We start from the raw sequence: 24533 nt of genomic DNA, 5'->3' as shown, positions 1-24533 counted from the left end.
GTGAGAGGGAAGGAGAGAGAGAGAGGAAGAGAGGAAGAGAGAGAAACAGATAGAAAAAAGAGAGGAAGGAAAAGAGAAAGAAAAAGAATGGGAGTAAGGAAGAGAAAAAGAAAATCAAAATCTATTTTGAAACTAGCTCAACTATTTAAGTGGCACTTTGATATTGATAGAGTTGCCCTATTATGAGCTCACTGTTATAGACACACAGTACAGTATTTTATTTTGAAATTCTCTGAGGCAAAACAGGGTGGGTTTTTTGTTTGTTTGTTTGTTTGTTTGTTTGTTTGTTTGTTTGTTTATTTATTTATTTATTTATTTATTTATTATTTCTGTGCCGCCCAGTCCTGAAGGGACTGCCGCTCAGACACTATACTTTTCCGCCCACCCACCCCCAAAAATTAGAGGGAACACTGATGACAGGTGGTACTTATTTCAAGATCTAGTTCTTAGGATGCCAGCTGGATGAGGGCAACCATGGGCTCTATTTTTGGAAGGGGTTTGTTGCGCTACTGTTACACATAGAATAACTGGCCTTCAATTATGTTCCATGCAGTCAGGACAAAGAAAAAGCAGCAGATTGTAAGCTTGTGAGTTCATGGAGGGAGACCAGTAGTTGCAACCAACGGAAACAAAAGGGAATGGCAACATCTCAATGAGAAGGCTTGTCTCGTGTACTGAACACTGAACTGAAATCAACTGAAGGACTGAAATCATTTGCTCTGGAAATTTTGCAAAAAAAGAAAAAGAACCCGAAAACGAAACAGGACAACAATAATGTAATTTTATGTAATTTGGGAAAAGCAAGTAAGCAAAAAACAACTTTCCTTTCGTACTGGAAAGGAAAAAAAAACCATAGTTGGAACACTTTGGACTTAGAGCATTTCTGACTTGGAGCTTTTATTATAGATTTTTCACAGACACTGAGAGCAGGATAGAGGTCATGATCGCAGGGCGTAGAGTGAATGATTTCATCTAGATTCTATTTCACTTTTCAAAGAGAGCACAACACCTTGGCTTTCTTCCAGATCCCAAGCAAGACTGTCCAAAGAAACTGTTGGCGGGTGGGGGGGACCACAGTGAATTTGGGTGCAGATGGTATAAAGAAAGTGGTTCTTCAGGTTTTGTTTCTGATGGTTTCATCTTCTTTGTTCTTTGCTCTTTCTGAGCTCAAAAGGATGTTGAAATCATGAAACAGAACAGAAAGAAAGCGAATGAGAGAAAGAAGGTACCAGGAAATGTTTCTTTATGTGGCTGTGTGAAAAGCTCCACAGTGAGTGGGAAAAAATGCATGAGGTCATCTAAGTTAAAAAAAAGGAGGAATCTGTGTACCTTTAGACTTCACTTCTGCTAAAAAGGCTTGGTTGTAGCTCTGGGAGTCCAAAGAAACATTTGAATTTCACCCTTTGTCAGCTTATTTGAGAAAGAAAAGGTTGGCATGGAATCCCAACCATGCAAAATGAGAGGTCCCAAGTGGTTCATGTGTCATATCTCACGTCTCTAACAATCCTCCATATGTAATCAAATTAGAAAAGGTTGTAGCAAATGTGGCACCATCAATCTCAAATAAATAACAGATAACGTTCCTGAATCTAAAACAAAAAGAAACATTCTTAAGTCCATGGAAATGAACTGTTCCTATTTTTTTTTTGTTTAATTGACAGAGGGCACAAAGCATCCAATATTTATTTTGCTTTTAATACAATATCATTCCTGCATCGCATTCCCTGTCATTTATGGAAACTGAAAAGTCTTAAACATAATGGGGACAAAAGGATAATGTTTGATCAGTCTGCAGTAGAAAAGAAAACTCATCAGGGGTTTTTATCCCTCTCTGAATTTGATTGTCTAGCACTGATGATGTTACCTACTCTGGATAATAAAACATCTGCAAGAAAACAACCAAGCTCTGAGAGCACCAAGGACCCCTCATTTCAATCCACAGCTACAAATATTCTCTTTTATTGGAAAAGTCATTCCTGGTAGTAGAATCTACTAGTGATAGATTTCTCTCAAGCCATTAATTGAAATAATTATACATCATGTGAACCTCCTTAGGAGAGAACCACCAATTTCTCTGTGTATGGGTTGATTAATATTACATTGAATAGAACTGGGAAAGAGAAATCACCAAAGAGTAGTGAATGTATCTTTGCATGTGGGAGAAGGGTGGGTGGCTTTGCAGGAGGTTCACTCACTCCTGAAGAAATCTTTCCAGCATCCAGAAGGATTTGCCAGCAGTTCCCCAATTATAATATTTTTTCTGGAGGAGGAATCTTGAGACGAGCTTACTTATTACTTTTATTCATTTTCAGTTGGGTGCAGGTCTGATTTAGAACATAATCTGTCATGGTCAAGATGACAGATGACCTCTTGTCTAGATTATCTCGTGTGAAGTTTAAACAGCTTTGAGAATCATCATCCCTGGTGGTCTACAGAAGTCTTTCAGGCACTGCCTGCTTCTATTATCTGAGAGAGATGTGGAGTAACTGTGCCTCTACTCAAATGCTATGAGGTACTATCAGGCACTATTTAATCCCTAGTGCTATTTAACTTTCATATCAAATATCTGGAGGTTTTTGACCAGACTATTTGCAATACTGACGTGCAGACAATATTGAGTTCTATCTTTTTGTATGTATGAATCAGGAAAGGCTGTGTATGTTTTTAACTGGTGCCTGGATGCAGAGTCAGGGTAGATGAGCTCGGTGAAGCAAGAACAACCTCAAAGGGACAGGCCTAGTTGAGGTGTACCAAGAGTTACCAAATGCCTTCTGGTCAGGGGCGGGTTCCAGTTACATTTTGCTACCACTGTGCATCCATGCGCGCTCTTTCCACCACACAATATCACTTCCATGCATGCTCAGGATGACATTACAAACAGAAACACAGCTGAGGAACTTCTTAGTTGTGCTGCAGACAAAGAATAAAGGTTGGCATTAATGCAAGGATGGGAGGGAGAACTTTTTTCAACCCAGAGAAGCCAGAAAAAAATTGCCAAAAATTACATCATCACCGGGCTTCTACTTGTGCATAGCACAGGACCGCACTAGTAAGAATCCACCACTGCTTCTGGTAGATCCTCTAAAGTGGACCTTCTCTGTTGTTCTGGAATGCTCTTCCTTCTGAAATTTGGAAGACATCTACTAGGTATCACTTAAAATTATATTTATTCATTCAATTTATATTGTCATTTATCTCATCTAAATGAGTCTGGGTGGCTTGCATAATTAAAAAATGATTAGGAAAACACAGTTAATGAAAACAATAAAAATGAATTTGTGGCAGAATACAATAAATTGCTAAGAACCAACAGGCTTTTTATTACCATTTGGCCCCCAAGCATGATGATAAAACCAAGTCTTAAGGAGTCTTCTGCAAAGCCAACAGGGTTGAAGTCTTTTCTTTCCACCCAGATTTTATATCATGAATGCTAGAAGTTTTTATTTTTCTCTTTTCCACCACCTTTTTAAGTGTATGTTACTGCATATTGCATTCTATGTTTTACATTGTGTACAGCATTGCTTTGTTGTTGTTTTTAGTGGTCTTTTTTGTTGTAAACTATTTTGAGAAATCATATGTCAATTGGCATAGGAATGTGGTATATAAATCATGATCTTCAATTTTTGCATTCCTAAGTGAAAAATAACCAGGGTTAAATATGTAAAATGAGTTAGAAGAGTTTTGAAATTAAATCTGAATGCTGATAATACAATACTCTAAAAGCTATTAATATTTAAGCTGTCTTTGGAATATGCTACGTAACAGGTATTGTTGTTTTGACACAGGTGGAACTAGATGCCATAAATCTAACAGCTTATAGCAATAAATCATGCCTTACACTCAAAAAGTGAAATAGATTATTTGCTATTTACCAAGGAAAATTGTTTGTTTTACTTTGTGGCAAATGAAACAGCTAGTGAAGGACAAAAACCAAAGTCCAAATGATTATATAAAAGCAAACAAAGAGAAGATGTTAAAAATGTCGACAAGGAAAACATTTTAAAAGGAGCAGAATCAAAGATGACACACAAAACTGAGCAGTTATAACAGTAAATGAAAAACTGGAAACATAAATCTCTACAGTTAATACTTGAAAGAAACTGATGGCAAGAAGAATAGTAAACAAAGCTTGGCAATGGCTTCAGGTTAGATCCATCAAGAAGGAAACAAAAGGTTTGATATTTGCAGCACCAGAACAAGCATGAGCAATGCAATAAAAATTAAAATACCCCCCTTGCTCAAAAGTCTTATGCAAAGAGAAAGACAAGATTATTGACTACAGAATCAGTGGTTGTAGCAGTTAAGACAAGATATCTGTCTGTCTGTCTGTCTGTCTTTCTGTCTGTCTATCTGAGGACCTAGATTGTTGGGGGCAATATGCTTACTCTCTGTAAACCATTTAGAGAGGGCCGTAAAGCACTATGAAGTGGTATATAAGTGTAAATGCTAAATGCTATTACTATCTACCTTCTATTTATTTATGCAAATTTATATGGCTGCCCAACTCATTGCCAGAAAGCAAAAATGAAATTTGCAATTAATGCAAAAGCCATGGATCTGATGCCCCCAAATATTGTCACAACCATTATATTATGTAAAAACATTTGTAGGGTTTCAGATTCAATTTGTCGGACCTGCCAAATACTTAAACCTTTAAGTAGAAACAATCCTTGGTCCTATTTGTTGAGAAAACTATATTTTTTATTAGCAGTCAAATGCATTGCAGAAGTGCTCAGCCAAAAATGAGAATCATGCACCACAATCCCTAAATTCAACTATCTGCTCTCTTAATTGCCTCTTATCGCTGACCAACCACCCCTCCTCCTATGGCCCATCAGGTTTTAGCAAGATAACAGTCACTTCAAGTGAAGGTTGGTATGTGTTGTGGTTAGCTCTGGCCCAGCTCCTGCCCCAAAGAATGTGCAGGTGGATGTGGGGGAAACATCCACATGCCACAGGCCTGTTTTGCTCCTGATGGAATCTGCTGACGAAGCCTCCTCTGACCAAGGAAGCATGAGTGACAGGGAAGAGGGGAGTTTGGCAGACAGCCCAGGAGGAGATCAATCATCTGTATCATCCCTGGATTCTGAACAAGAATTAATAACACATCCACGCATGTGTAGAGTGATGCATAGGAGACAACAACTGAAGGATTATTACAAGAGAAAATGAGGCCACCTGTGGTTGGGTGGGGCTGCTGTAATTAGTGCTACAGATAAAAGTGCAGCGTGGTGTTTTAGCTTCATGGCAGTTTATCTGATTCATTGTTTTGTCAAGATCGTGGTTTTTGTGCTGTTCAAGATTGTGTGGGGACTCTCTGGACTTTAGAATTGGACTCAATTTCCCAGTTATTGGGTGAGCAATTGGATTGCATTTAACCTGTGCCTTGTGTGTACCAGAAAATCCCTTTGACATTTAAAAGGGGAGCTCTTTCTGTTTTTCTGTTTATAAACACTTTTGGGTTTTCCTTTTATCGTGTGGTGTGTGTCTTCCTGGACTAATTACCCTGTAATTATGGGCGGTTGAAACCCGCTAGCAGAACAGTATGCAGCTGCGTTCTTCTCCCAGCTAGGTAACCTTGAAGCACCATCCCTGGGAGATACAGCAGCTAATTTCATTTTCCCCCAAGCATCTCTGATCCCATCTACCTTCCCCAAAGTTCATGGCAGATTGTCACCGTGTAGCAATGAAGCACACAAACAAGCATCCAGTGGCAGCTGACACAAACTGAGAAACATCTAGAACCTAAAATGCACCAAGGATACATCATTTTAAACTAAATAGTAAATAGTAAATACTAAAATACTTTTAATTATAACTATATATTTTGTCCCATTTACCCACATTTTCCCCATGTATCTACCTGTACATTAATAACAATTGATAGCTCACTTTATCAAACAATCCCCAACTTGTTTATCTAGTTGTTGTTGTTGTTGTTGTTGTTATTATTATTATTATTATTATTATTATTATTATTATTATTATTATTTAGATTTGTATGCCACCCCTCTCCGCAGACTTGGAGTTTTAAATCCTAACAAAGGTTTACAGTGTTCCCTCGATTTCCGTGGGGGATGCGTTCCGAGACCGCCCGCGAAAGTCGAATTTCCGCGAAGTAGAGATGCGGAAGTAAATACACCATTTTTGGCTATGGACAGTATCACAAGCCATCCCTTAACACTTTAAACACCTAAATTACCATTTCCCATTCCCTTAACAACCATTTACTCACCATTATTACTGGTACTCACTATTGAATAAGACACTTAGTGATATTTATAAACATAATTATTTATTAACAATAATTATTATTTTTTTATTATTTATTTGCAAAAATTATTAGTTTGGCAATGACATATGACGTCATCGGGTGGAAAAAACCGTGGTATAGGGGAAAAACCGTGAAGTATTTTTTAATTAATATTTTTTTGAAAAACCGTGGTATAGGCTATTCGCGAAGTTCGAACCCGTGAAAATCGAGGGAACACTGTATACATTTTTTTCAATTATAGCTTCATAATTTTACATAACTCATTTTCAAATTCCATTTTACCATTTTCAATTCCAAGTACCTTTTTGTATATATTAAATCTTACTTTCAGTGGTGTATATGAAAGCTCATGTTCTGTTGACTTAATCTTAAATTCATCATCTTCCTGTACTAATAAATCTTGTCAGATTACGATTTTTCTATTGTTTCTCTTTTGTAAAAGCTGTTTTGGGACACAATTCTGGGTTTGAATTTGTTCCATCTACTTAATATTATACTTCCCACATAGTGATTTTAAAAACTATATTAATTCTATTCTATACTAAAATGTTCTGTCAACTAAACCTCAAGTTATGTTTTCCTAATTCTATCTATCTGCTATTTCTCACCAACAGCCATCCAAATTAAATAGCAGGTTGCAAAACACAATTTAAAGTAAGGTAAATCTAGCCTTCCTTTATATAATATCATTCTTTTTTTTTTATCACAGAGATTCTACCAGACATCACTACAACCTTAGTAACTGAAATATAGCAATTAGCAAATAATCCAGCCAAGGTTTTCCCTTTAATTATTAGAACATCTAGAAATATATGTTCTAATATAATATTAATAAAGTATAATAATGGAATTGAGAAAACAGTTTACAAAATTAGAATAATTTGACCTCATATTTTGTTCACAAAAACTTTATTCAGAAGCACATACATATTAAAGCAAGGAAAAAAGGGTGGGGGAGCAGCCTGCTGCTAAAAGAGGAGAGAGATGATTCTGGCTCTAGATATCCAAACTTAATCCATTTTGAAAGGTTACAAAATTATTGTTACAATGTTCTCTCTTCTGGATTCTATCAAGGAATTGCTTATCTGGTGCCTAGGAGACTATGGAAAGCTGTTCCAGGCTTTTAATCCCATGTGGCATGGAAGGAAAACCTGAAATAAAACAGTACAGTACATGGTGCCCTTCTCAAACTGTATCTGTTCTATTTGTAGCAAAATAATCCCTTTCTAATATTTCAATTAAAACACAAAGCTTCTGAGAAAAAAAACCCCCTGCTGAATTCATTTATTGTTCAGAATAGCCTTTTCTAGAGCTCCAGTGAAGGATTGAGTTGTTTTCCTGATGATGCCATTATTTCAAGTAATATCTTATTTTTTTCCTTAGCAAATTGCTTACTGATTTTATTCCCCAGAACAGGTACCTTATGAGATAGACTGGGCTAAGAAAAAAACTACAATGTTTCCCTGAAAATAAGACCCTGTCTTATATATATATATGAACCCTGAAATAAGTGCTTGGCCTTACTGCCATGCGCTCAAAAGCCAGATTGGGTTTATTATCAGGGGATGTCTTATTTTGGGGAAAGCAGGATACTGGCCTGGTCAACCCAGTGAGATGTCATAGTTAAAAGCTGATTATTTTCTTTGCCTTTTACTTCCTTTCTGAATTATTCCAAATTTTAAACATTTATTCGAAAGCATGGCATAGCACTAATAACCTAATCAGTTCCTGCATCATCAGTGCTTTGACAGATTTTTCGCTTCAGTCTGCAGGCAATATACACAAGAGGTTGGGTGGCCTGAATTATTTCCCAAATATTGGCTCGATTTCTACAGCTCTTTTAACTTTTCTCCTAATAGAAGAGAATGTATGTAGCTCAGGGTTGAACTATGGAGTTCTTACAGGGGTGGATTTTATTTCCCTTCCCTGGTTTGGATTACATCGGAAGTGCGTGTTTTGCATGTGTAGAGAGTTCCTTCCAAGCCGCTTTCGGGAAGTGTTGAATGGAGGACTGGTTTGGGGGCGTGGCCAGCAGCTCTCGCTGCTGATTCAGGGAACAAAGGCAAATTCCTGCCACCGGTACAGGTGAAGTGGCCCAAACTGGCAGCAACCCACCATTGAGTTCTTAGTGCTGTCTGAATTTGCTTGTTTTCTTGCAGACATTTCAATACACTACTAAGCAGCAGCATCAGTGCTAGTGAATGTAGGGTTTACTGCCTGTCTATATACTGTAGCTTGCCCTGCCCTTGTCAGTGTGGGTGGGGTGGGGGGGGAAAGATAATTTTCTCTTTAGCAGGTCCTTTAGAATATTCTTTACTGCCTGATTGTTTGGCTGCTTGTTAATTTAAAAGATTTTCTCTTTCTGTACAGGTCGTTCATTTAATGATAGTTCAAAGTTACAACGGCATGGGGAAAAGTGACCTATGATATTTTTTTTTTACAGTTAAACCATTGCAGCATCCCCATTTTGATCACATGATCAAATTTCAGACACATGGCAACTGATTCATCTTTATGATAATTGCAGAAACCCTCTCCTTCTCCCTCTTTCCTTTTCATAACTTTTTGCTTTCTTTCTCTATTACGACTTTTTTAAAAAATTATTTCCTCTCCCTTCTTTTTTCTGCCTCTGTTTCAATATGATACATATGATCGTGATATTAAGAATTATACATACCTTTGTTATGTCTTGTTTTTGTTGTGTTTTTAAAAAGTATATACTTAATAAAGATTATTTTTAAAAGATAATTGCAGAATCCTGGTAATCATGCGATCAGCTTTGGTGAACGTCTGACAAGCAAAGTTAATGGAGAATCCAGATGTTCTTAGCAACCATGTTATTAACTGGACAAATGCAATAACCGTGACAAGAAAAACCGTAAAATGGCCCAAAATCACTCGACAAATGTTTCCTTTAACAACATAAATTTTGGGTTCAATTTTGATCAACTACTTGTAGTAGGGTTAGCACCAGTATTGGGTTCCTTACTGGTATGGGCCACACTGGGCACCGGTAGGAAAATGGCAATGCACGCGCAACTCCGGGTGACCGGTGGGTGGGTCCATCCATCCTGGCAAGATTTTGCTTCCGTACAGGACAGAGGATGTGCATGCATGAAAGCAAAAATCACTCAAATCTCTGGAATCAGCTCCCCCTGGAGATTCGCACTGCCCCCACCCTCCTTGCCTTGCAGAAGAGTTTAAAAACTCCTCTTTGTCGCCAGGCCTGGGGTTACTAGATCTTCCCCCTGACCAACGAATGTTTTTAGTATGATTTATTGAATGAATAGAAACATAGAAGATTGATGGCAGAAAAAGACCCCATGGTCCATCTAGTCTGCCCTTATACAATTTTCTGTATTTTATCTTACAATGGATATATGTTTATCCCAGGCATGTTTAAATTCAGTTATTGTGGATTTACCAACCATGTCTGCTGGAAGTTTGTTCCAAGGATCTACTACTCTTTCAGTAAAATAATATTTTCTCATGTTGCTTTTGATCTTTCCAACTAACTTCAGTTTGTGTCCCCTTGTTCTTGTGTTCACTTTCCTATTAAAAACACTTCGCTCCTGGACCTTATTTAACCCTTTAACATATTTAAATGTTTCGATCATGTCCCCCCTTTTCCTTCTGTCCTCCAGACTATACAGATTGAGTTCATTAAGTCTTTCCTGATACGTTTTATGCTTAAGACCTTCCACCATTCTTGTAGCCCGTCTTTGGACCCGTTCAATTTTATCAATATCTTTTTGTAGATGAGGTCTCCAGAACCGAACACAGCATTCCAAATGCGGTCTCACCAGTGCTCTATATAGCGGGATCATAATCTCCCTCTTCCTGCTTGTTATACCTCTAGCTATGCAGCCAAGCATCCTAGCTAGAGGTATAACAAGAGGTATAACAATGTTAATGAAAGTTTTTAAAGTTAGAACTTTTAAAGATTATTTTTATGTATATTAATTGGATGAATTGTACTATGGTGTTTTTCTATATGCTGTGAGCCACCCCGAGTGCTTGGAGAGGGGCGGCATACAAATCCAATTAAAGTAAAGTGCACATGTCCTCTTGCGAGATTTTGTTTCCTGTGCATGTGCAGAAGCAACATCTCACTGGGACGCGCCCCCCACCTGCTGGTCACCTGGAGATGCGCGCACATCACACACCAACAGCAGTGGGAATGGCAACTCTCACCTGGTTAGCACCACATGCAATGGAATTTTGTATGGTTCATTCCCTCCCTCACACCAGGCCAGCTGGGACTTCAGCTTGATCTTCACCACTGCTTAGAGGGTGGAGGTGGGGATATTTGCATCCAGCAGTTACATTTGATCCAGCAGTTATTGCTTGGATCAAATGTTTCCTAATAAAATAATTTCCTTCTGACACCCCTTGTTTCTGGTGAGGACTTGGGGACAGAAACATTAGCAAACTCTAAATATGTATCCATGTGTTTCTCTCTGGCTGATAGGCTGACAGCTCAATGGAGCGTGGAGGATGAAGAGGAAGCTGCAAGGGAGCGACGTCGAAGGGAACGTGAGAGACAGCTGAGATCCCAGGTAGAAGAAGGCCTCAACAGCACCTCTGAAGTGGTAGTAGTCCAAGAATGCAGGTAAGTCTGTGCCTGGCATATCAACAGAGCAATGAGAGTTATGCTGAACTACTGTAATGCTTTAAAGCAGTGTTTCCCAATAATTTTTTGTTATACCCCCCACCCCCCAGGAAGAAGTAAATATTTTGTTGTCCTCCCAACTCTCTGCCGTGACTGTAAATAGTATCATGGCCTGCCCCGCCCACCCTGACACCCCCAAATAGTACCCCACTGCAAGACACATGTCCTACCTGACACTTGTACCAGTACCTCCATCATGTTCCTTGGCATTGCACCCATTTGAAAAGAAAATGTCTTAGGAGTTCAATCAAACTTCTCAAACTTCAGTTCGAGAAGTTTGATTGAACTTGCAAGACAGCACAACGCTGAGGAATGTGATGGAGGTAACAGTACAAATGTTAGGTAGAACGTGCATCCTACTCTCTTTGGCCAAAAAAGCACATGCACCACCCTGGCATTGCTCCACACCAGAGCTGTCTTTGCCGGTCCATGTGGACCGCCATCTTTTTTCTAATTTTCAGTGATTTTTCAGCTCTCTGAACATGTGCAGAAGGAAAATCATCTCTTTGCACATGCATGGAAGCAAAAGCACGCTAGGGGATGGATACATGTGTGCGAGCATAGATAGCATGCACACATGAGCATGAAACATCACATGCAGCGCACTGGTAGGAAGGAAAGAGGAACTTGCCCCTGGGCCTCTGAATGCAGTAATATTCAGGAATATCATGGACTTTTATTAAATTTGGCTTGCCAAATCTAGTGAAGGCTTTTCCAGATATAAGGGATTCTACCTCTTAGAATTTCCCACACAGCCAACTCTGGATTTTGTTGCAACAGTGTGCTCTGTGTAATCAGTCAGGGAACAACCATCAACCAGACAGTCATATAAACGGGCTTAATAAGTACAGGTAGTCCTCGACCTACAACAGTTCATTTGAAGTTACAACATAAAAAAAATAAATTATGACCATTTTTCACACTTACAACCAATGGTGGGTTGCGCTTACCTGCATAGCGGTGCACTGCGTGCACATCCTTCCTGCATGCACAGGAAGCAAAAAAGGCCCAAAAATTCAGGGAAAAAAGATGTTGCCACCTGATGGACAAGCGAAGATGGCACTGGAGCGGTTGTGTTCAAATTGAGAAATCTGGCAGCTGCTACTGGAACGGAGTCTCCTACCGCACTGGAAGGAACCCGCCACAGCTTACAACCATTACAGCATCCCCATGGTCACATGATCAATATTGAGATGCTTGGCAACCAACTCATGTTTACGATGATTGCAGTGTCCTGGGGTCGTGTGATCACCTTTTGCAACCTTCTGACAAGCAAAGTCAAATGGAGAAGCCAGATTCACTTGCCAACCATGTTATTAATTTAACAAGTGCACCAATTTACTTAACTGCGGCAATAAAGGTTGTTAAAATGGGGCTAAAACTCCCTTAACATATGTCTCACAGCAACAAATTTTTTTAACACAACTATGGTTGCGGGTCGAGGACTACCCGTATCATATTTTGGGATCTTCCATGCAAATGCTTTAGAATACATTTATTATTATTATTATTATTATTATTATTATTATTATTATTATTATAGGTCTTTTTCTGCCGTCAGACTTCTATGTTTCTATTATTATTATTAATTAGATTTGTATTAATTAGTGTACCAGGATAGATCGTCTTTTTAAAAATTGTTTTGATATCACAAATTCCATTTCTAAATTGAACAGTGTGTTTTCTAGATAACAAAGATGTTGCAATTTAAACATCCTCATAATCATTATGATCATATCAACATACAAACATATACTAGATGCTATCAATCATAGTTACAAAGTATACTATCTTTCATAATGGCATCAATTATATAAGCATCAAAATGTTTACTAATCAATTTTACTTTCTCATATAATTCAGATTTTGACATAAATCCATCCATCTAACCTCTGTATCTATCAACTAACCATTTGTAAAAATGTTCCAATGTCATAAAATATTCAGAATCTTCTTTTTCTTTGAGTTTTAGCATTAGCCTATACATTTCTGCATATTCAATTTTTTAAATTATATTCACATCTATGGAGGTTCCTTCATTTTTTCAATATTGTGTGTATACAATCCTGGCTGCTATTAAAATATGTAGAATTAAATAGGTCTTACCTTTTCCTATAATTTTCTGACAGCATGCCTAGCAGAAATATCTCAGGTTTCAAGTCTATGCGTTGCTTTATCATAGCTTCCAGCCCTATACAGATTTTTCCATTATTTTTTTGCTCTGGGACATGTCCACCACATATGGTAATATGAACCTAGTATTTGGTTACATTTCCAACATTCAACCGATTTATCTTCGTACATATTTGCTATTCTTGCAGGTGAAAGTGCCATCTATAAAACATGTTATAGAGATTTTCTTTATATGCTGTCGACATTCTAAACTTGCAGTTTCTATTCCATAATTTCTGCCACTTGTCTAATTTGATTGTATAGCCAGAATTCTTAGCCCAAGGATGGATCATCTTGTTGGGTTGTCAGTTCCCCAAATTTGGTTCAGAGCAGCCATTCAGTGGATAATCTTTGCTGGAATCTTGTGCAGCTGTTATGTGCACACCCATGCATTCTCAGTTATTTAAAAATTGTAAATACTTGTACAATATAAATATTTACATATAAGATGTCAGGGAAAATAAGAATGTTTTGGTGCTGAAAGGACAGTGAGTGATTTTCAGGCAGGCCTCTTTAGGGAGGATATTTCACAAATCCTGGGCCTAGAAAATCCTGGGCCTAGAAAGCCTGGAACTAAGACGCCTTAAACAAGATCTAAGTATTTCCCACAAGATCATATGCTGCAACGTCCTGCCTTTCGGCGACTACTTCAGCTTCAACCACAACAACACAAGAGCACACAACAGATTTAAACTTAATGTTAACCGCTCCAAACTTGACTGTAAAAAATCTGACTTCAGTAACCGAGTTGTCGAAGCGTGGAACTCATTACCGGACTCCATAGTGTCATACCCAGATCCCCAACACTTTACCCTTAGATTATCTATGGTTGACCTATCCAGATTCCTAAGAGGTCAGTAAGGAGCGAGTACAAGTGCACTAGAGTGCCTTCCGTCCCCTGTCCTATTGCTCTCCTATATCTCCTATACCTTTCTTGTATTCCTATATCTCTTCTTCTATTCTTTCATTGATATGTTCTATTACTTTATCTTCTTTTCTATTCTTTCTTAGATATATTTTACTATGAGTATCTCCTCTATAACCTTCTATGTATTTTACTATGTATTTTACTATGTGTGTATATATATATATACCCACTAAAACCCTCATTGTGTATTGGACAAAATAAATGAATGAATGAATGAATAAATAAATAAATGCCCTCTGTCTTGTAGCCATTGACTGAAGTTCATTTGATAGTGGCATTTGAAGGAACTCTGTCCAGATAGCTCAAACCAGCGAATGAGAATCCTATCAACAAAGATCCCGACTATACTTTGGAGAAGGCATATGAATGAACCCTCACTGCAAATTAATTGTTTTATTCTTTTCCTTCAGCTTCAGAAATGCCAATCCTCTCAGATATTTTAGCTGCTTGAAATGCAGAGCTGCTACCTGAGGCTTAGGATGTGGTGACAGCCTTCTCCAAAAGCTGTCCAGAGTGATTGCTTCAAAATAGGCTGTGAGACAGCAATAGGAGAATGGAGGACAAGCCACAAAGCATCTTCACTATTACTCCTCAGCACCTTCCCCTTTGGGCAACTACATCAGTGTGCATGATATAAAAACGAATCTTAATAAAGTATCTCTTTAGTAGTTGTTTCTAATTATGAAAATGTCTTTTGTATATTTGCTGGTAGAAATTGTAGACAAATCTATGTAAGCCTTACTTAACTAAAATGTATTGATTTTTATGGAGATTCTTTGCCTAAAGCTCCCAGAGCAGAAAATAACAAGCGACAAACACTGTGAAAACCAATATTTTCCACTAGGTCAGTGGGAGGCGGCCCAAATTTATTTAAAAACCAATGTTTCTTTTCCTTTTCCAATGGACCTGATGGTTTCATTCTCCTCCTTAGCCATTTCTGCAGCTGTGGTTCTAGCTACAAAAGCCAGAATGCTAATATAGATGTTTTTTTCCCCTTCAGTAAACCAACTCCCCCTTACAGTGACTCATCCACTTCTGGTAAGCTATGCTGATGTACTAAAACACAGCTATCACAACTTGCCTGCTGTAGGTCTAGATTACCTTTGCTTGACATCCCTTACTTAATTTCTTACTCCAAAGCAGCCATTCACAACCAGATGTTCTCCAGATGTTTTGGATTACAACTTCCCTAGCTAAAGATAATAGTGTTAACGGTCAAGGCTGATGGTAGTGGCAGATCCCCAAATCCAGCAGATATGGAGCTGTGGGACACTACTGATCTCCATGTGTAGAAGTTAGTTCTGAGCATTGTAACTAACATTTTGGACACAAGTAAGGGAGTATGTATTAATTATATGCCTTTGTGGTTTCCTGAGCACCTGACTGATTACATTAAGGAGGGAAAATGCTTCACTAAATTTCTCTTCAGTAAAAATCCTCTTTAGAACAGATTCTAAATCTCTTCATAATTTAGACATCTTTTCATATGTTTTTCCCATATGAAATAACCGTTTCAATTCCTTTTTCTAAGTTGCCACACCACACCCAACAATAGTTTTCAAATTAATTTACATTCTTTGTTTAGTAAGGGGAAAAAATAGATATTTTGAGTAATTTTACAAATTCCCTCAATCCAACCTACCTCACAAGGATGCTGTGAGAACTACATACAATGAGTAAGTGTTCTGTGTGCTGCCTCCTAAATCAAAGGTGGGCTATAAATCAAATAAATAAATCATTAAAAAGTGTCTTTTAATTGCAAAATTTAATTCTTTCATGGATATTGATAAGAATATCAAGGAGCGTCCCTTTGGTACCCCAAAGAACGCATTTGCTTCACCTTGTCAGAAAAGTAGGGTCACTTTTTATTTCTTCCAACGTCAGAAAAATCAGTATTTTAAAATCCTATCGATTAAACTGGTGGTGAAGGTGATTTTTTTAAAAAAATCCATACTATTCAACTGCCTGGAAGAAATTGGTATATATAATAAATTGTGGAAAGCTGTTTTTAAGACTCTATCTAATTGAATTAGAAAAAAAGAGTAGGTAATCTTTTATAGCCCATGAGGCACATTTGTGAGTTGTAGCTGCAATGTTAACTTTTTTCATAACAAAAGACTGCCATTGTGAACATGCTGTGATTCCCCCCCTTTGCTTGAATGGAAAGAAAATAGGGGATATTACTTCTAGAAAGGCCTCTCTAGCTGCCATCCCAACTTTTCTATCATTCTAGACTGTTTTGGCCTTGTTTTCTGGGCAGGCAGACGTGGTTTAATGTTCTACAAAAGCCCAGTGGTGTTTCTTTGGGGGCCTGAGCAGCAATGGGCTACGAGTCGGAATGCTAAATTGTGCTCGCCATCACAGCTCGTAAGTTCTTGTGGGACCAGCGCGATTTTGCTGCTGCACCTGCGCCCGTGTTTCAGTGAGGTTTTACCTGCGGTTCTGTGAGTGATTTTGTTACCTTCACAGGTGCAGCATCAAAATCGCGCTGGTCACACAAGAGCTTACGATCCATGGTGGCAAGCGCAATTTAGCGTTCCGGCTCGTAGCCCACCGCTGGGCCTGAGGTTCTGTCAGGCACAAAAAATCAGGACCATATATTAAGATGCAGTCAAGAAGATTTATTGCTCAAGCTTATACACAATAATCTAATCAATTAATGCTCAGTGCTAAATTGACAGTAGATAATGGAATTCAATGGAATTCAAGAGGGATTGTACTGTGGTAATGTTATGTGATTACTTCATTAACTCTGGACTACGATGTTGCCTGTTTTTTTCTCCTACAGGTTTTCTCTTAAACACAGGAAATGCTGTATACTTAATCTTTGCAGGATGCCAATTTCTTATTTATTAATTTTTAATTCAAAGAAAGTTTTAAAACATATGTTAGGGAGCCAAGACTTGAATTATTCTTTAGCTAGGCCATCTTGAGAAGAAAATAGCTGAGGATTCCCTTTCATTTGTCCTTTTGTTTTCTTCTATCATCTTATAAGCAGGGGTGGGCAGCAGGCAAGATGGGGTAGAATGCAGTTCCAATTATGGAAATGAAGGTGCGTGCACAGCTTCAGCTGATTGGCTGCTGTCACTTCCTGGTCTCGGCTCGCTCTCCTTTTTTCCCCTGCCGCCACTGCTGCATCTTTGCTCCTTGTTTTTTTTCCTCTTTCCTCCTTCCTGGCCTCAGATGAGCTTCCCTCTCTCCTGCCTGGCTCCCCTCCAGCCTCCCGCGGCCACCTCCTGCCTGAGGTGCAAGCAGAAGGCGTGGATGGAAGCGGCGCTGGCAGCATTTATGCTTCTGGCAGCACCCATTTGCCGAGCTACCCAGCGTGAGGCAGGGGGCAACCCAGGAAGAAGAATGTGGGAAACACGAAGCACATTTTTACCCCAGCGAGCGACACTGGTAAGGTTGTAAGTTGAGGACTTAACAGTTCACTTGAATGATGATGATTGTTCAAGCCACTCCCACCTGGTCACAGGCCCATTAAACCACACCCACAAAACAAGCCACACCCACATTGTGGCAGTAAAATTTTTGGCTGCCCATTACTGCTTACAAGTATATTTATATTTAGAAATACTGGGTTCAGGTTAGAGGTACCCAGTCCCACTGCCCCGTGGGAAAAAGAAACTTCAGTATTAAAAAGGAGAGGCAACCAGAAAAAAATATAAAGCAATGCTCCCTTCCATTTGCTTCTAATCACACTAGGATCTCTCTTTTACTTAAGTGTGTTCTAAAGGCTTGTGCATCTCTGTATTTAATTGCAATGGATCATAAGTTTGGAATGCAGGCTGTATATTTTGAAGGCCAATTGCTAGGGTCTGGCCAATTGCATTTCAGTGCTTCTTTCCTCTTTTCTTAACTTAATGAATGGAAGAGAAGAGTCATTCTTTATCTTCCTCCCTCTCTTCCACCCAACATCTCTCTCTCTCTCACACACACACACACACACACGCACACACTACAATAAAACATGCATTTCAACTCTAGTGAACTCCTGCAAATGTAACAAGCGCATTGATTGCTTCAATTTGAATTCTCTGTGTGAATTAGTGTTTAGTGGTGGGAAATTTTCTGATAACCTTGCTTGGGAACACACAACAGTCCATTGACAGGCTGTTTGTTGGTAAGTTTTAAGAGCAGAATTTGGAACTTATTTCAAAGCAAACTCCTTTTCATCCTGGGGCAAATTTAAAAGCGAGCTGCTGTCTTTTTGCATTCTTGATCCAGTTCTTGCTGATGTTATTCAAATGTCAATCGCAAAAGTATCTCCCCCAATAAAATTACTTCACCTCCCTGCCAAGCTTTATTACCATCCACCGGTATCTATTTTATATTCCACAGTTCCCACAACCCCAGAATCTTTACCCTTAGTTTTTTCCTCTTCCTATGCATTTGAGCAAGTCTAGCTGCTGTTCTGCCTCCAAGTCATCCCTGCTGTTAAAAACCCAGCCTCAACATTTATGGCATCCTTGCCTTTGGGAATCTTCTGAGATTCAGTCCACCCACTCAATCATGATTTGTTTAACCAAAAGATGCCGACTATACAGTATTACACTTAATTGATTTAAACTCCATACAGCCGGGCTTGGGTAGTGCGACTCCAGGCACCGATATGTCTCGATTTGTTTTATTAGGAATTGGGCAGAAACAGTTATAAGATAACCAAAATTTACTGCTAGAGGCGTGGCTTAACAGCCTCTTGAATTTCCTGACCGCGGTTTAGCCAATCCGCGACCGGTATGCAGATGGTCTTGTTTACATAACTATTTACATACACAACAACGACCCTGTAATCCAGCATGTGGAGGCTGAGACTACCGTGGATAGCTTGAGGCTGCAGTTTGTGCCAATCAGTTTCTAACTTCGTCATCAATCCTGGGTATTGTTGGCCAGTGAAGCGCCGCGGGCTAGCCGAAGGTTGCCCTAAGTGCAGGGGGTTGAACCGGCCCATGTCGAAGATGCAGTAACACAGTTCGCAAATGCTCCTCCTCCTCTTCTAGTTTAATAGCTGCTGCAGTCTGAGCAATACAACAATACAGCAAGTCCCAGTCTTTAAAAAGAAAAAAGAAAAAAATCCCACCTTCATACAACACTATAAGTCATGTTTTACGGATCAGAAGGGCTCCCAAAACATGCTAGAAAATAAATGGTTTTCACCATTCCTTTCAAGACTTTTAATTCTGAATGACATCTAGAAATGACAATGCGTCAGGTATCCTTAATTCATTAAATGTCTCTTCTTTGGTCCCTCTGCCATTGTGAAGGAATAGGAAAGGGTCAGAACGTAGGATGGTCTTCCTTCTCCATCTTTGCATTATCCTTGTGCCTCAGGTGACAGTACAGGAGGGATAGTGGTGGAACATATGTGATGTTGTCATACTAGGGGTGTCAAGCTTGTGGTATCACATTTTCATCACGTGAAGTATCATGACATTTTCCCCCTTTGCTAAACTTGGAGTGAGCGTGGCCAGCGTATGAGCTTGACACCCCTGTGTCATGCAAATGCCAGGACATATGTACCTGTATCAGATGTTGGAACGCAAGTATAATTGCTGTATTTGTGAATATGTTATTACACCTGTTTTCATTTTGGTGTCCTTCCTAAGATACCTGCCCCAGAAACCTTCCCAAATCCCAATGTTTCTAAAAGAAAACAAGTTGTGATAGTGACAGAATGATAGCGGCAATAATAAAGTAGAGGTCTTAGTATGATGTGTGCACTTAATTTATGCAATAGATCACCAACATACCTTTTGGGACTAAAGAATAAAATCAAACATTAAGAAGAACTATGTTTTGGAAGGGAGAGGGATTGATGAAGGCATGTGGCAGCATCAAGAGGCAAACACTGCTCCTTGTGCATTTGCAGAAAACATTGCAATTCAAGAACAACATGGCAATACTTGTCTTGATGCCACCATGCACATTTGGGCATCACTCTGGTTAGGAACAGAAATCTCTACTCTGCATACAAACAGACACAATTTCCATAACTTTCTCTAGGAACCTGGTAATGTTCAACATCATTTCCCCCCTCATCTTTCAGAATTGATGGGAAGCCTCCTGGAACCTTAGAAGTGGAAGAAGATGAGGGCTTTAGTGACTGGTCCCAGAAACTTGAACAGCTCAAGCAGCGACAAGGAGGAGAGGGAGTGCAAGAAATTCACCAAGGGGAATGCAGAGAAGCCCAAGAAGCAGAGCCTATACAGTGTGAAGAAAGGTAGGGAATCTTTTTCACTGCTTGGAAGGAAGTAGTAACTAAACAAGAACCAACCAGAAAATTTGGGGAAAACTTAGCAGATTCCTTGAACTTTGAAGTAAGACCTGCTGAATTTACTCTGGATATGGGATGATTGAATGTATACTCCAAACATATAATAGACTGCAAAGCAGGCAGATTTCAATTTGACATTCACATTAGCTTGGTCAAATACAGCCTAGCTCAGTGATGGCGAACCTTTTTTCCATCGGGTGCTGAAAGACTGTGTGCACATGCTATTGTACCTGCATGAGTGCCCACACTCATAATTCAGTACCTGGGGAGGGCGAAAACTGCTTCCCCCACCCCCCGGAGACCCCCTGGAACCCTGTTTCCCAACTTCTGGTCAGCCCAGTAGGCTCGGATTTCACCCTCCCCAGGCTCCAAAGGCTTCCCTGGAGCCAGGGAAGGGTTAAAACACTCTCCCTCATCGCCCCCGGAAGCTCTCTGGAAGCCAAAAATACCCTCCCAGAGCCTCTGTGTGAGCCAAAAGTCAGCTGGCTGGCACACACATGCACATTGCAGCTGAGCTAGGGCAACGGCTTGCGTGCCAGCAGATATGGCTTCAAGTGACACCTGTGGCACCCATGCCATCACTAGCCTAGCTCGACTAACTATCATGCCATGGCTGTAGTCACATGTCAACTTTTTTTTCTGGGTATAAAATTTTTCTTTCAACATACAATAAAACAAGATGAGCAATAAAAAACACAGAATCAATGCTAATAATACTTTCAATATGTACTTTTTATCCTCTTCTTTGCTAAGTTAATTAAAATTAACCACACATGAGATATATTTCATCTAAAAATAACAATATTATAAAATCTAGTCCCTTACATTCCCTTTTTCTATTTATAATAAAACATAAACATCTTAACATCTTAACATCTTAGCTCAATATCTAATAGAATCCTTTCATCTCTGTGTTAACTCCTTATCCAATGCTGCTACCAGTCCTTATTTCGTCATCTGGGTCTTTAATAGATTAAAATTAAATCATCATGTATTTCTTCAAAAGTAAGTAAAAGAAAATACTTCTCAATTATTTTTAGTTTCCAACCATTCATAAAACTTTCCCCAAATCTTATAGTAACCTTAACTTGGTTACTTTTCATATGGTTAGTCAATTAAACCCACCTTTCTGGTTTTATACAACAAATTTAGATAAAGGTAAAGGTTCCCCTCCCAGATATGTGCTAGATTCTAGCGGGTGGTGGTCATCTCTGTTTCAAAGCCAAAGAGCCAGCGATGTCTGAAAATGTCTCCATGGTTATGTGGCCGGCATGACTAAATGCCGAAGGCACATGGAACACTTGCCACCAAAGGTGGTCCTTATTTTTCTACTTGTATTTTTACATGCTTACGAATTGCTAGCTGGGAAAAGTAATGGAAGCTCACTCCATTACATGGCGCTAGGGATTCAAACAGTCAAACTACCAACCTTTCTGAGCATCTTAACCACTGAGCCACTGAGTCCCTACAACATATTTAACCATAAACTAAATATATAGATGTAATTTGATGTGTTCTGCAAACAGAGTCAAAGAAATTGCCTGGAACAACGAAGCAGCCCGATTGTTTCTGTTATTATTATCAAATTTCTATATTATAAAATTTATTTGTCCCCCATCTCACAGTTTGAAGCAACTCTGAGCAGCATATTGTAGCAATTGGTTTGTTTTTCTTAAATGGTTCTTAACGGAAGCCCTTTACCTTTAAAAACTCATGACTAGGCAGAATGGTAATCAAATTGTAATTAAAGATTTAAGTCACATGGGGAGCTGCCTTTACTAGTGATAGAAGAAAAGAGCATTTGCCAGGGAAGAAGATGCAAACCCAGGCTTAAGGTAGGCCTTATATGGATGTATTTGTTCATATATCAGCATTACTGGCTTCATAAACAATACAAAATCTCTCTATATTACTAAAGTCAGTTTCCATTAATTATAGCCAGATAGTTGCCTTAAAAATTCCAGTTTGAAATGAATAAATGGATCACTGTTGAATTGATATAAAATAGTAAATGAACAAATAAAAATTATTTGAAGATAATATAAACTTATTATTCTAATAAAAGAAAATAAGTTAACAAGCATGCCAATCTAAATGATAGCTATATACTTAGGTGGGGCAATTACAGTATGTTACTGCTAGGCAGTAGAAGTCAAGGGTCAACAGAATGGTTGATGTTCATGTTGAATGTTTTCTATACAATTATTCATACATATATATGTGCTTATATAATGTTATATGCACTTATGTATTTGCTGGTTTTACTGTTTGTTTATATATATATGGGTGGCTGGCTGGCTGGCTTTGTTGGTGTGTCTGTGTGTAGTTGTGTGTAATAAAGACTATTTTTTTTAAAAAAATCCAGGGACTCTTTAAAAGGTTACTCCCCCCCACCACCAAAAAAAATATTGCTTCTACTTAACTGCTAAAGATACAAAAACTTATCTTCTTTTGTTCCAGAGTCAACCTAAGTGCTTCTCAGCAACTAAGCAGAGAGCTTTTGGAATAGTAAAACAAACCAAAAGCCTTAGCTCTTGTGATCTGCAAACATTATCTTAGTATGTTGTGGGAATGCAGTTAGTTGTAGTTTATTTCACAACCTGTGGTTAATTACTTCAACTATTGGTGCTTCTCAAATGATTCTCTCAAAGGTGTAGTACAGTGGTACCTCTTAAGTAGAGGCCTAAGAAGGCCTCTACTTAAGAAGTTTTCTATATAAGAACTGGGTGTTCAAGATTTTTTTGCTTCTTCTCAAGAACCATTTTCTACTTACAAACCCGAGCCTCCAAAACTGTAACCGGAAAAGGTAGGGAGAAGCCTCCATGGGGCCTCTCTAGGAATATCCTGGGAGGAAACAAGGCTGGAAAAGGTGGGGAGAAGCCTCTGTGGTGCCTCTCTAGGAATCTCCTGGGAGGAAACAGGGCCTCCACCCTCCCTGTGGTTTTCCCAATCACACACATTATTTGCTTTTACATTGATTCCTATGGGAAAAATTGCTTCTTCTTACAAACTTTTCTACTTAAGAATCTGGTCACGGAACAATTAAGTTGGTAAGTAGAGGTACCACTGTATATATGTTTGTGAATTTACTTGCATGACTCTGTAGGCATTGATTAATTTTGCCACCCCATCTTTTTGTAAAAAATATAGCTGCATACAAACATATGCTTGAACTGGTAAATTATTTAAACTGGTAGAAAAAAAGTGTCGAACACCTGTCACAGTTGAGGGCAAAGGAGAGGAAAGGGTTTTACCAACTTTAACCATGGGAAATATATTTAGGAAGGATAAAACTTAAATTTTCTACTTTGTGAACTCAACTGAAATGAAAGTGGATTTCTAGCAGTGTGTTTTCTAAATTGTAATTCTATTTCAAGGCCTTTAGTGAGATACCTTCAATTTATCTCTCTCTCACACACTCACACACATACACACATTTTCCCAATATTGGGGTTTTATTTTTAGAGTTTCTGAAAAAAATGTTCTGTAGTTTCAAATGTTAAATAAAGCAAGGGGATTTAAATCTCTATAATGTTGGCACATAACTTTGATTTTTTTTTCCTTTCCCCCTCCATCCCCTCCCCCCTCTATAAGAGTTAGCACTTTCAGGCCAGGAAGGTTTATTGTGAAATTGAGCACATTAAGCAAAAATTTCTCCTACATACAATATAAGTTCTGTTCCTCCAAACTTTTCTGCTTAACTCATTTTCTTCAGCAAGAACTGAATAAACCCCAACATCTTTTTTTCTCCGTGTTGCAGGCACTACTTTTATTTTTAGATTTCCTTTCAATATCTTCAATTTTACTTTATGTGAAACTGTGCAAGCCATCATTTTTAGAGAGGTTGGCGCATTTGCACCAACCTAAGAATACCACACACACAACCGCATGCTGAGAAAAAGGAGGAGGAAAGATTCAGGAAGTAATTATTTGAAGCAGCTGTTTCAGCTGTTTGGATAAGGGCGAGGAGAGAATTAAAAGAAGCTGCTCGCTTATGCTTAGGAAGACAGTGCAGAAAGTGATAGTTTTTAAGTTTGAAGATGTGTTACCTCTTGAAGAAATTCCTTTAATGAAATAAAGCAATGACTCTGAATTAAAAAATCCTGTGGACAATGGGAGAACAGTGTTGGGCAAACAACATCCCATTCCACTCTGTCCCCAGCATGGTATTTGTGAGTGCGATTATGTCCTTTTTCATCACAAAAAAAATAAA

General features: G+C 38.7%; 1 protein-coding gene across 4 annotated transcripts in view; it reads left to right on the top strand.

Annotated features, from left to right (window-relative positions):
* Positions 1-24533, top strand: part of LSP1 (lymphocyte specific protein 1) — a 130239-nt gene that overhangs the window by 67954 nt on the left and 37752 nt on the right. For all 4 annotated transcript variants that reach the window (XM_070764968.1, XM_070764977.1, XM_070764985.1 and 1 more), the window contains exons 2-3: positions 10746-10886; positions 20093-20266. In XM_070764968.1, the coding sequence (XP_070621069.1) occupies positions 10746-10886; positions 20093-20266 (315 nt within the window). The remainder of the gene's footprint in view (positions 1-10745; positions 10887-20092; positions 20267-24533) is intronic.

This window comes from Erythrolamprus reginae, chromosome 1 (assembly GCF_031021105.1).
Source record: "Erythrolamprus reginae isolate rEryReg1 chromosome 1, rEryReg1.hap1, whole genome shotgun sequence".
Taxonomy (NCBI): Eukaryota; Metazoa; Chordata; class Lepidosauria; order Squamata; family Dipsadidae; genus Erythrolamprus; species Erythrolamprus reginae.
The sequence above is the reverse complement of the archived record's forward strand: the minus strand, read 5'-3'. Positions and strand labels throughout refer to the sequence as shown.